At 33.9% G+C, this 13011-nt stretch overlaps 2 protein-coding genes across 4 annotated transcripts in view; one reads left to right on the top strand and one right to left on the bottom strand.

The window, feature by feature from the left end:
* The window catches only part of LOC128235183 (long-chain-fatty-acid--CoA ligase 5-like), a 37737-nt gene extending 34624 nt beyond the window's left edge, over positions 1–3113 (top strand). For all 3 annotated transcript variants that reach the window (XM_052949933.1, XM_052949931.1, XM_052949932.1), the window contains exon 21: positions 141–3113. In XM_052949933.1, coding sequence (XP_052805893.1) covers positions 141–281 — 141 coding nt within the window. In that variant the 3' untranslated portion in view covers positions 282–3113. The remainder of the gene's footprint in view (positions 1–140) is intronic.
* A 468-nt stretch (positions 3114–3581) lies between these two features.
* LOC128235185 (probable acyl-CoA dehydrogenase 6) lies at positions 3582–12970 on the bottom strand. Its single transcript, XM_052949934.1, has 9 exons — positions 12788–12970; positions 11710–11830; positions 10478–10607; positions 9874–9980; positions 8273–8440; positions 7304–7477; positions 6513–6674; positions 5847–5997; positions 3582–4930 (listed from the first exon to the last, which is right to left on the bottom strand). The coding sequence occupies exons 1-9, from the start codon at positions 12968–12970 to the stop codon at positions 4822–4824; spliced, it is 1305 nt and encodes a 434-aa protein (XP_052805894.1). The 3' UTR covers positions 3582–4821.
* Positions 12971–13011: the final 41 nt, after the last annotated feature.

The raw sequence follows: 13011 nt of genomic DNA, 5'->3' as shown, positions 1-13011 counted from the left end.
AAACATTTGGGCTCTCTGATATTGTCAAGATATTGATCAATTCTTCACTATAGCCAGCTTATATTCAATATTGTTGTCAATGTCCTATATTGACAATTTCATTGATCGTTGATGGGCCTTATTTTAAATTGTACCACCAGGTAAAGGATGTCTTCCTGTGCCCGGAGCCTTTCACTGTGGAGAACAACCTGCTGACTCCGACCTTCAAGAACAAGCGCCCGGAGCTGAGGAAATTCTTCAAGGGCATCGTTGAGGAAATGTACAAATACAATGAGCAGTGAAAATTATGGAGATGTTTGTTGGAGATGTTTGTTGAAGATGTTTGTTACGAACTTTGGCTTGATAGCTTGATGAAAACCTTTTTTATACCATGATTTTTGAGAAGGGATAATATAATGAAATTGTCCAGAATGTGTAACAGTGTGCAATGGCGCGGCTTGATGACACGCCATATGTAAGGGGGGTTTGCCAAAAGGTACCAAAATCATCTATATCTTAATGTTGCTTTGCATTTTCTGGGATAAATCCCTGAATTCATTAACTGTGATTTAGTTTAATTAAAATAATATAAAGCATTTATTACATTGTTACTAGTTTATATAAGGTTATGAACTGTTAAGTCATTATGTTGCGGGTGAATTTTGTATATAATCTTACATATTTTACATTGTTTACTGTTTAGAAAATTGAGTTATTAAAAAATGTAATACTTCAGAAAAACTGTTAAACTATTACTGTTTTTTGTATTTTTGGACATTTTAAAAATAAGTGTTTTTAAAGGGACTTGTTTACATATTTTATGATGGCAACATTGTTTTCAAATTTTGTTACTGTTCATTTATTTAACCTGCTTTAATTGACAATTACAAAACAGCAACTGGCAGATACCATACCCATTAACCAAAAACCATTCAATTTTCAAGAGAGTTATTAAAGCTTTTCAATAAAACAAAGCATTCATGTGTTACAAAGTAATTGTTAACAAAAGAACCTGTTTTGAACTTGTGATAACATTTTTTCACTGTTACAAGTATTTTATTACATTTCACAAAATTAAAGTTTTCGAAGTCCGAACCTTTAAAACGTGATCGAGTCCCTTTAATATCTCTTGGTGAAAGAATCTCAGAACTTTTTTACAAATGTATTCACACGCTATAAAGCTTTGGTCGGTGTAGTGGGCTATTGAAATGTTTACTATATATATTCATAAAAGTTATAGTATATATTTTCGAGAAGTTTTTTGCATAATTGCTATTTAATGTGCTTCTATACAAATGTGTTCACGCACTATAATGCTTTGGTAAGTTTAGTGTGCTATTGAATTGTTAACTATAATTTCATACATCTAATACTGGTAGTGTATCTTTTTGAGAATTTTTTACATCATTGATATTTAATTGCTATGCTGGGAAAGATATTATACCATATTCAAGTTCCCAAATACTTTGCTTAACTGCTTTGAATTGCTATTCAATTGCAGGGTATATAAATCATTAAAGAAAATTGAGTAAGTATTTTCATGTAGATAACACAAGTATTATATGCTTGATGGCTTATAGAGATTTATCAGTGAAATAAAAATGATATTTCGCTTTTTCAAACAATGAAATAACAATTTGATATGTTTCACTGTTTTCAAATTTCAGCCCTCGCTAAAGTCGAATTCAAACATCAGCTCACAAAGCGCTGCGACACAAATTCAACAAGGTCATTTCTGAAATGATGTTATGTTTGCATAGGATTTGTCACGATTTTCTGAAATCCACAATTGAATGTCATTTTATATAGGTACTTAAAGCATATAATAAAAACACCTAAAATAAGTATTATATAGCTTTTGGTGCTCACTTGGTGAAATATATTATGCTCTTACACTGAAACAAATAATCATCCTCTATATATTACTACATTACATTTGAGGCAGACTTGAGAAATTGATTGATTTTCATTTTGTTGCATGTATGTATAATTGCAATGAATTTAGTTATGATAGATTCTTTAATTCCTCCAAAACTGAAGAGACAAAAATAAGCAGGCTTCATTTTCTTTACAAAAAAATCTGAAAATCAATTAAGATTGGATATAAGTTAGCAAAAAATGCATGCACTGGATTATAGTATTCATTCACGGGTAGAAAAAATGTGTTTGACTAAGACTTGCCCTTGGTGGTGGACTTTTATTTTTGATTTTGAAATGTTGGTTATTTCTTTCATGTTTGTTTTTTGAAGGACAAACTCAAGAGACTGTGATAACCCTTTGTGTCATTATTGGCTTGCCTAAACTTTAACCATTTACCGAAACAAGTTGAAGGTTTTCACAAGAAACTTTGTACAAATGTTCCCAGACACAGTATACACACATTTTATGCAAAGTGCACAACTCTTACTGTATAATTGTGGAGTTATGCCCCTTCTCCACTGAGATAAAAAAAATCAACATTTTAGCTTTGATATCTGTTTGTGGTGCTCTTGTTGTTTGTTTGTTGAGAATTTTTATTGTTTTTGAAAATAACTGCCTTTTCACTATCGTTGTAATTTCACATAATAATGGTATAATGGTACAATTATAACATACTTAATTTACTTATTTGGTAATTGGTATTATCTGTCTTAATATTTAAACTGTTAAAATGTATTCAAAATGTGTGTATCTTATATTGTTTTGTAGAAATCCATATAATTCTCCATTTACTCAATTGTTATAAAAACATGACTTTGTTGTGACAAAGAAAAATATGTGCGATATGAACTGACACTTTATTTTGGCAATACTGGTAACCTGACCTAAGGATTCTTGGGAGTGTCAGGGCATTGCATCTGAAATGACATAATGTACAAAATACTGGTGCTTTTAGATTCTTTTACCTTCACAATTCAAAACCCATAGTTGACCAAGCTCTTAGTTGGAGCTGATTTATGCCTGTTATGCACCAGTCAATTGTAACCACGGGTTACCCCCGGACCGGGGGGGGGGGGGGGGGGGCATGGTTACAATTGACTGGTTCATTATCTGCCATGCTTATTAACAACCACATTTTATATGAATAAAAGCATTATATTTGTATAGATTTTGTATCATACTGTAGTATTGAATAAAACAATCACAAGCGTAAATTGTTGTGTAGTGTTCATTTACCAATGATGAAAATGCATCCTCCCACGGGGGTGAATATACGCATGATAAATACACAGGGATAAATTTACCTCTGATTCAAAGTTGCAGCATGTATTGAGCTTGTTTGTAGCCTGGTAGGCTATTTAATAGCTTTATATTATAATTTTACTTTTATTTAAACTGAATTCTACAATATTTTGGTGTTAAAATCTCCCAAAATCAAACTAGACAAATATGTCGTGTTTATATCACCTATTTTCTATTTTCAAAACTGTCAAGTTTCCGCACCAACCCTGAATTTTTGCACACAAATTCTAAAATTGACATTTAGGTGCTGTTAAATAGAGAAAAAAAATGTTGAAATCCCGACATACCTACCCTTTTTTGGTGGGAAGTGCATTTGGAAAAAACATGACAATCTAAATGTTAAGAATGAGCTGATATTCATTCTACTACGAAACTAGCGATGGAGATTGTCAGGATTTATTTCCAGAATCATTGAAAAATATCATATTATAATTACCATATCATACCATATCATATCATACAGTTAACAAAAAAAAATGTTATAAAATATCTTCAACAAATAATCGGAAATATGTAGCAAGTACATTGTCTAAATGGTAGATTTCATTTCCCTTTAAAGAAAATTGAACATGATCTATCGTCAAACTGAAAATAACGTATCAAATTAAGAAAGTTGTGCAATATCTACATTTTTTACATGGATATTTCAGTTTGTATAAAATACATAAAATTGAAACAATGAATACAATAATCATAGCGCAATATACAATATCATATCACAGAATCACATTTAATAATTGTTCTTAGGTAAGCCAGGAACCAATCCTTCATTACATAACTTGTCTCTTTTATTACAATAAAATAATACTGCAATTTTTTAAAGATTCTGTAACTTAAGATGATATTGTTCGGTCAGCCTCCTAGTTTGTGGAGGGTGAATATTCATGTACACTGTAATTCAGATAACTTGCCATCGGATAAATCGCCATATTCTTTATGATGTGTTGTGCCATTGATTCATATAAAATTGAAATAAACATTGACTTGTGCTAAGAATTCTTCAGAGTAACACTTAAACAACAGATTTCAGTAATTGCTAAAACAGACTTATTTTTGTGAAAAACTGGCTGAGGTAGTTTCCAACATATGCTTGTAATTTTTAGTTATAAATTAGGCCACACCAAATTAAAATTTTGTTTGTCGGATTTACCTTCCATTTTAAAAGAAAGGATATTTACAGAAAAATAAGCAAATTCAAGCCACCGCTCATAATTTTTTCACCTAAGGATGGAACAAAATGGCACAGAATAACTTTTTTACTGAGCCATGTCGCATCAAATTACGCAAATACATGTTGCTACGTTTATTTTATTTCAACTTTTGTAAGAGTCAAATATTTCCATAAAGTGAATACTTTGTGAGGTAAATTTTAAACTTTCACTTAGAAGAGAGAATAAATTTAAAGTTGTTCAGGATCATCAGTCAAATGCTAATTATGTAGAAAAGTAGTGGTTTTGACTTTGGTCGCTTCAGTATTAAAATTTCAATTTATTTTTTGGGCCCGCACACTCAAATTTTTCTCTGCCCAAATCTAACAAACAAATTTAAATTGGTGTGGCTCCATGTTAACCCAATGTCATAGCTTGAAAAAAATCAAGGCTTTAATTCACAACCATATTTCTACTTGGCCTTTTTCGCAGTAAGTTTGGGCAGGGTATCCATGTATTTACAGATGATTGACAACATAACTTCATCAGCTCCACCACCAATAGAAAGCAAGCGGAAATCCCTGAAAATAAGAAGTAAAATCATACTGAAGGGCTAAACAGCTGGTAATCGCATCTGTTACCAGACATTACAACATTATGTCCATTAACATTAACATCCAGAATGCAAAAACATGATTATGTTTTTTTCTTGCATACCTAACATTATCAATTTGTGGAAAAATGGACGTAGAAAAACACATTTTTGTACATTACATCATAATGCGTGTGCGACGTTGTTTACTAATGTCATAAAGGGTAATTTTAGATCTCTTAATGTCAAATAGTCCTCTAAAAATGGCATTTTTGATGATGATTTATTTTCAAACTGCTTTTTCTTCTTGCATACTTATATATTTGATTGTGCATTATTGAGATGGCATAATGAACTTTTTGTAAACCATACAATAAAATAAATAAGAAGTGGCGCATTGTTGTGGGTGACTCATCTTAAATGGGGCTTGTAATTTGGGGGTTTTCAAGCACTTGTCACATGACCAGAAACACATGTTCGATATGCAATAACAAAGCATCCTACATGTATTTAAGGCATCAGATACACAGTTATGTGAATTTTTGTGGTTCTATATTATATTTTAGAAGGGTATGGTATGTAAAAAAAACATGTGTAAAAATAACGCCAAAAGAATTATTATAAACCAGATCTTTTGGCCTTCAAAATCGTCTGATTTCAGTGAAAATAAAGAGCAAAAACACAAACTGCAATAACCTTATAAACAATGTTTTTTTTGTCTATTATTTTGCATATAACTTGACAGCAAGCAACACCCCTTCAAATTATGCCAAAATTGTATAGGCATAATAGGTTCAACAGAAAACAAAATTTAGGATCATGGCTTAAGGCGCCACATGTATGTACGACAGAATTAGCTTATTTTTTGGTTAAATTTCTTAAACATTTTATGCTGCAGACTTTACCTGTAGAACCTGCTAACAAGGACGTCGCTGGTAAAACCCATTCCTCCCCAGAACTGCAGGCACTCGTCTGTGACCTCCCTAGAAAGTCGCCCTGCCTTCAGTTTACACATTGACGCAAACTTTGTCACATCATTACCCGCTACATACAGAGCTGGAAAGGGACAAATATAGCAATAAAAATGTTTGACACATTGATTATATAGACAACATTTCAAGTTTAAAAAGTAACAAAAGATATTCTTTAACTTGCCTGAAGGACCCCCATCCCCCTTCAGCTTACACATGGATGCTACATTGCAACCAACTACATGTTGTTAAGCCTGTTATACCAGCTAATCTCAGTAATATTCTCAGTAATATTGAGTTTAAGCTAATGCCACTTTATTTTAAACTGCTGTCTTCACATTCTGAAGTATAAACAGTAAAATAATGTACTGAAAACTGTCATCAAGTCTGTTTTGGGAAATTGTCTACAGATCTGTTGCAAAATTGATTCCGCATATAGTACAATCTATCTAAACCTTTTACAAAACACTATTTAAGTACGAAATCCTACCTCTGGCATTGTACACAGCCTCACACCCCCGCTTGAAGGACAGAGACAGTATTTCTAAAATTTGCCTTCAATATTCAAGCAAATTATATCTACTTCAATTAATATCTCACCTATTGTTCTGTACAGTAGTGACCTCAACAATTCCACTTCAGTTTCCAACTCGGCCAGCCTGAAATGTACGGTCTGGTTGTTGAGTATCGGCTGGCCGAACGCCTTCCGAGACCGTGTGTACTCAATGGTGTCCCAGATTAACTTCTGTAGTGGCAACAAACCTGAATGTCGTTGAAATCATTTCCTTTATACAAGTATTCTCATTTTATCTACAGATGGTGGATTCTCCAAAAAGTTTAGAGATAAAAGCTTAAAAGATGTAAGTGATTGAGTGATCTTTATATTTTTTTCATGGGGCATGATAACCATTGCGGTATACATCGCTGACTGTTTGCATGAAGTTTTGATGCAAAAGTACATTAAAGATTTATAGTACATGACAATGTTGGGACACTGTGCCAAGATAGAATGAAATCCTTTAATCATGACATAGATAACATGCAGACAAGATCTCTGTGCACTTTTTGTAAAAATATCAAAGGGCGAAAATAATACAAGCTGAATATGCTTACGTTAATGCACAACTAGGCTTGGTACTTATCATCCTGTTAAGTTTCATCAAAATCTGCCCAACAGTTTTATTTATTTCTATTTTCTATATATGTAAAAAAACAAAGGGCAATAACTCTGAAAAATGACAAGTGGAACATCAAACTTTCTCCTACCATTATGGGGGAGTGAGGGAGAACTATTTACAAAATTAATACTCTGTATCTGATATGTTAATCCTTGAAGATGGGAATGTAAAAGCAACTTCACATGACTGTAAAGGTTGCCTCAAGCAACTTACATCCAGCTGCAGCCCACATCCTCTCAGCCTGAAATTGGACCATCTGGTACGTGAATCCTTCTCCTTCTTCGCCTATCACATACTCCTGCGGCACGTGCACATTGTCGAAGAATACTTGGGCCGTATCAGAACTCCACATTCCCAGCTTATCGATAGTCATACTCCTGTCAATACCTGAAAAAATATATTAATTAAATACCAATTAAGTGAATTAACGGAAGATTGATTGTCAGGTGTTTATAATGAACATATGGTATAATGAACATATGCTATTATTTATTGATGAAATATAATCCTTTCATAGGTCAATTGAATAGTTATTGGGTTAGAAATTGTGCTAATAAACTTAGGAACAAAGTTAGTAGATTTAAAAACAGATTCTTAATATGTAAGAGAGTGAATATGGCAATGCAGCCATGAAACCTATGTGTTCAGCTATGCTTCACAGATACGGTTTTTAAGCTTAAGTGCTACGGAAGGGTGCTACACCCTGGGCGTTTTTTTGGCAGCAACCTTCTGCACTCATGGAGACAAGCATGGGCTCCCTTCCGCCTAAATATAATTAAATGTTTAAGATAATCAAATCATTCTTTTGTTTTGATCAAAACTTGTAATGTGATCATAAATACAAAATATAAATATTTGGCAGTTGAAACCTAATACTAGTATTACTTGAATTAAACACAATTTCTTAAATTTTCTGCCAAATTCATCATGTTCCAAGTTCTTCACAGCCCGATACAATGTGCCCTTTTATCCATAAGCTCCTGTTCCTCTTCTGCAGCACCCTGTCCTTTTTAAAATCTGCCTTAAACCCTACACAGACGACATGAAAAATCTGTTGAATACCACCCGGTAGTATGGAACAGAAACCATTTCTGTCAAAATGAAAGAAGTGACAAGAAGGGTCTTGTGTCCAATTTCTGCAATCACTTAAATAAACAGAAATTCAGCAAAGAAAAAAACTACCTTTGGCATCCATTGGTAGACATATAAGCGACTTGTTTCTGTGGGGTGGCCCATCACTCGTGTTGGCGAGAAGACACATCCAGTCTGCCTGTGTGCCGGATGTTGTCCACATTTTACCCCCATTTATGACATAATCACCGCCTTTCTTTACTGCCCTGGTCTGAATACCTGCAATTATAAACAAACAGTCACTTGTTACAAAATTAAAATATGTATTTCGCTCAAAACAACTCGTTTGGAGCCTTTCTTACTTATTATAAAATATTCTCCTGTTTAGTACTGTTGAAAAGCAAAGATGTTACTACATTGGGGATCACAACTGAAAACTATGTATAATTTGTTTAAGGTAACTAACCACAGCCCTCACTGTACTTTCAATTTGGAGAAGGGTCCCCAGTTCTGAGACAGTGGTTTTAAACTAATACAATGGAATTTTCCACTTAAAACAATGATATAATCTTTAATTGAAATAGTGCCACACTTTAAACATTTGTGTATCTACTCAAGTGTTATCGTAGATATTAGTGATTTAAAAAAAAAGATATGACGAAAATTGTTTTTTACTTTTGAAAATGTGCGGAGATGATCACTATTTTTGGGTATTCAAAGAAACTTGTGGACTGGGCCACAAGGGGCAGTAGGCGTTGCCTAACTAAAAAATGCCACATCCATGCAGTTCATTTTTTAACATAGTACAAGCATCAGTATAGTGTGATCTACATATCTAAAAACTAGAATTATAAAATTACATTTCAAAATACTGTTTTAGACATTGAAGCATACGATTTATCACATTTCAAATAACTATAATGCTCATATAATATTGTATTTATATCTGATATGCAAGTTAACACACTGATACACTTTAGTATCATAGGTGGTAGTATCAGTCAGGGATAATCATACATGTATGATTATATACATATTCTACACATAAAGAAGGTATCAAACACCATTCTCCCCCTCAATGAGCTACATGTAAAAAAATACCATGCTAAAATAGGATAAAAAATTAGATTTGTCAAAAAAAAACAGTTTATTTTAACAACATTTTTGCGAGGCAAGTTCAGGTTTGTGCTCATTTGAACAGTTCAGGTTTATTGGGCAAAGTGTGGAAACAGCCTTGGATACCTTCTTTTTTGCATATATACTGGTAATCATTTAAAGCTGCATCTCACAGATGGACTGTTTTCACAACTTTTTTTTAGTTTTTGTCTTGGAATGAGCCAATTTTTGCGTAAATATCTGAAAACCAGTGATATAAGACTGCTGACAAAAGATCAGATCCCAGTTTTTCATAATTAAGTTGGAAAATTTATGATTTATGGCTAAAAGCATTACTAACACCTTAGGAAAAATGCATAAAACATCAATACTTAATCATTAATATGCAAACCTTCAATCTGATTTTTTGTCAGCAGTCTTAAATCACTAGTTTCGATGCTTTTTTGCAAAAATTGGCTCGTTCCAAGACAAAAAATAAAACAGTTGTCAAAACGTTCAATATGTGAGTGTGCAGCTTTAAAAATATATATTATTTATCACCATTCCAGACTGAAACTGCCACCTATGTTTGGGATGTTCATTTCAAGAATACTTACTGGCAACATCTGAACCTCCGCCAACTTCACTGACCCCTAAACAAGCCACCATGTCCCCTGAAATGGACGGGGCCAAAAACTCTCGTTTGACTCTGTCACTCCCAAACCTGAAATTAAAATGTATATAACAAGGTAAGTATTATTTGGGACACTAAAAATTAAATACTAGTAACATTTATTCTTTGAAATAAACATGAAAGCAATGGTCACCCACTTTAAAACCTACCTTTTTATCAATTGTCAAACTGATTTCTGTAATTAATGGATAACCACATACTTCTTAAATGATATCCTTATAACTCCAGTAATTTAACATGTAATTGGCAAAATTGAAAAGACTATCCAGATAATTCATAACATTTTAATAACACTTCTTTTCAATGAAAAAATAGTCGGGGTATTGTCTTAAGCGTTGGTATCGTTGGAGTTGGCATGCAAATTTTTAACCTGGTGCATAACTCAAAAACAGTTAAAGATATTCAAATAAAACTTGGTACACATGTGGCCAGGGACAATAAGCACATGGGCAAGCATTGGATGCAAGCTTTTATTATTAAAAGTAAAAAGTCATATCAGCTAGATAGTCAGAGACTGGAATACATACGTTGCCAATGCTGGTGTTGCCATGTCGGTCTGAACCCCTATAGCCATCGGGATGGCCCCACAGTTGATGGACCCCAGCTCCTCTGCCACTGCGATACTGTAGCTGTAGTCAAGCCCCAGTCCTCCATACTCTAGGGAAAAATGCAACACAAATTCTACTTCTGGTTGTATCAATCTTATACGTCATTGGTGGTTAACTGACTGGTTAAAAACTAATATAAAGTCACTTCAAAATGATAAATTAAAACTGCTATAAAATTTAAACATTACACTGCTTCTAGTATACTATTTCTCCTTTTAGGCACTCACAATGCACTTATATCTAGTTTTTTGGTCTGGTTTATTTATAACTTAAACCTTCATTTTCAACCAATTAAATTGCAGATAGGTAATCATAAAAGTACTAGGCCTAATCATTAAGAAATTCAACTTTTGCAGGTGTTTAAAGGTCCGCCCACTGCCACTCATCCGATAAACACTACCTGCGTCAGTGTTGACAATGTGTAAGCCAATGGGGTTGTAGTCCAAGTAATATCTAAATGATTATAAAGGCTTTGTTAGCTACGCTTGCTTTACCCATTCTTAACCATTTAATTATTACTTCATCTAACTATTCCATAGAAGAACACTTCAGCCTATTAAGCTGAAAGTGGACAGATATGGGTTTCACTCAGAATAAACATTCATTTGCTACCCCAAACCACCATTAAAGATTAACAACCTAATGTTAGTCAAACGGTACTTTCACCTTCACAATTATGTGTACTTTGGCTTTATTTTGACATCACATGCCACACATATATAAAATCTTTGTCTTTATTTTGACATTACATTATGCCAAGCTTATATATAAACTTAAGCTTAATTTTGACATCACATGTCAAAGTTCTATAGACTCGCTGGCTTTATTTTGACATCACATGCCACACTTATATTGAGTCTGTAGCTTTTTTTTTTTACATCACATGCCACACTTATATAGAATTTTTGGCTTTATTTTGACATCAAATACCACACATATATAGAATCTTTGGCTTTATTTTGACATTACATGATGCCACACTTATATATAATCGCTGGCTTTATGTTGACATCACATGCCACACTTATATAGAATCTTTGGCTTTATTTTGACAACAAATACAACACTTATATATCATCGATGGCTTTATTTTGACATCACAAGCTAGACTTATATAGAATCTTTGGCTTTATTTTGACATCAGGTTTTACCTGTTGGCTTGCTAACACCCAGGAAACCTCCCTCTCCAAGTTTCTTGAAAACTTTGTGAGCAGGAAACTGCTTGGCTGCCTCCCATTCATCCACATAGGGGTTTATTTCTTTATCAATAACCTGGAAGACAATAATTCAGATATTGATAATATACATGTAACTTTAGATCTTAATTTTTTGGCCTTATGAAATACTGCAAAACACATATGAGTTTGTTACTTATCGTTACATATAGATTGATAGCTAAACAGAATAGCATCTCACCACCGGAGTCAGAGTTATCACTTTACTTAAGACAAAGTGTATGTCTTCTTAAGATTGAACCCCTGACCTCTGATGCGCCGGCCAAAGTCGCTTAAAAGCTAGCCAAACGGCAAGGTTATTAATAATATTAGTAGATTAACAATTGTAGTGTGTATCACTGTGGGTATGAATAAGCCCCCCGGTTAGCTAAGATGGTTACAGCTAAAGTAAACCCAGGAGGAAAAGTGCGCTCAGTGCGGGGATCGAACCAACGGCGCTAGAACACTAGCACGGAGCTTTAACCAAGTGAGCTAACTGGCGGCTGGTTCTTACCAAAACACACTACACTCCTCCCCCATTTAGGCCAACAGAGGCACTCCTGCTGTTTACCACTAGCAGTGAGTTCTAACCAACTGAGCTAACCGGGTGGCTGATTCTTACCCACACAAACTACAGAGCGCCAAGCAAGCATACAATGTATGTTTTGACCGTCGTGGGTTCAAGCCCCACACTGGGTGAACTTTCCCTCCAATGATTGTTTAACTAGAGTAAAAAGTAAAAGGCAAGAGTGCCTGGATCAGCCTTAGAGGTTATAATAGTGGAGGAGTACATGTTGTGTGGGGGGGGCAATTAAGAACCAGATCTTTTCCTACAATGTTTGCTTTACAATTATATTCTTTTTTATACTGTAGAACTTTTAACTTCATATCAGAAGAACAAGATTAACTTGTGATATATTGATTATTCATTAAAAGTGATATCATTATTGGTATCCAGTAGAGTATCCAGTAGTGTACATGTAAATAAACTGGAAAAATCGTTACACTTTTTGACCTTTCTCAAACTGGCTCTCAGTTGAGCGTGTTCATCAGTGAACAAGTTGTCAGTCGGTTGTGATTGACTGCTCGCAAATGGTCTTGTTGATAATGGTAAACATCTTGACCTTGAAGCCGCTAATGGATTGTTTATCAACAACTTAGTACACAATATTCTACTGACAGAAGCTCCGGACGCCATTGTTTACACAACACCGACTGAATAATTTGGCAAATTTGATT

Source organism: Mya arenaria, chromosome 5, assembly GCF_026914265.1.
Source record: "Mya arenaria isolate MELC-2E11 chromosome 5, ASM2691426v1".
Taxonomy (NCBI): domain Eukaryota; kingdom Metazoa; phylum Mollusca; class Bivalvia; order Myida; family Myidae; genus Mya; species Mya arenaria.
This window is presented reverse-complemented; position numbering and strand designations above follow the sequence as displayed.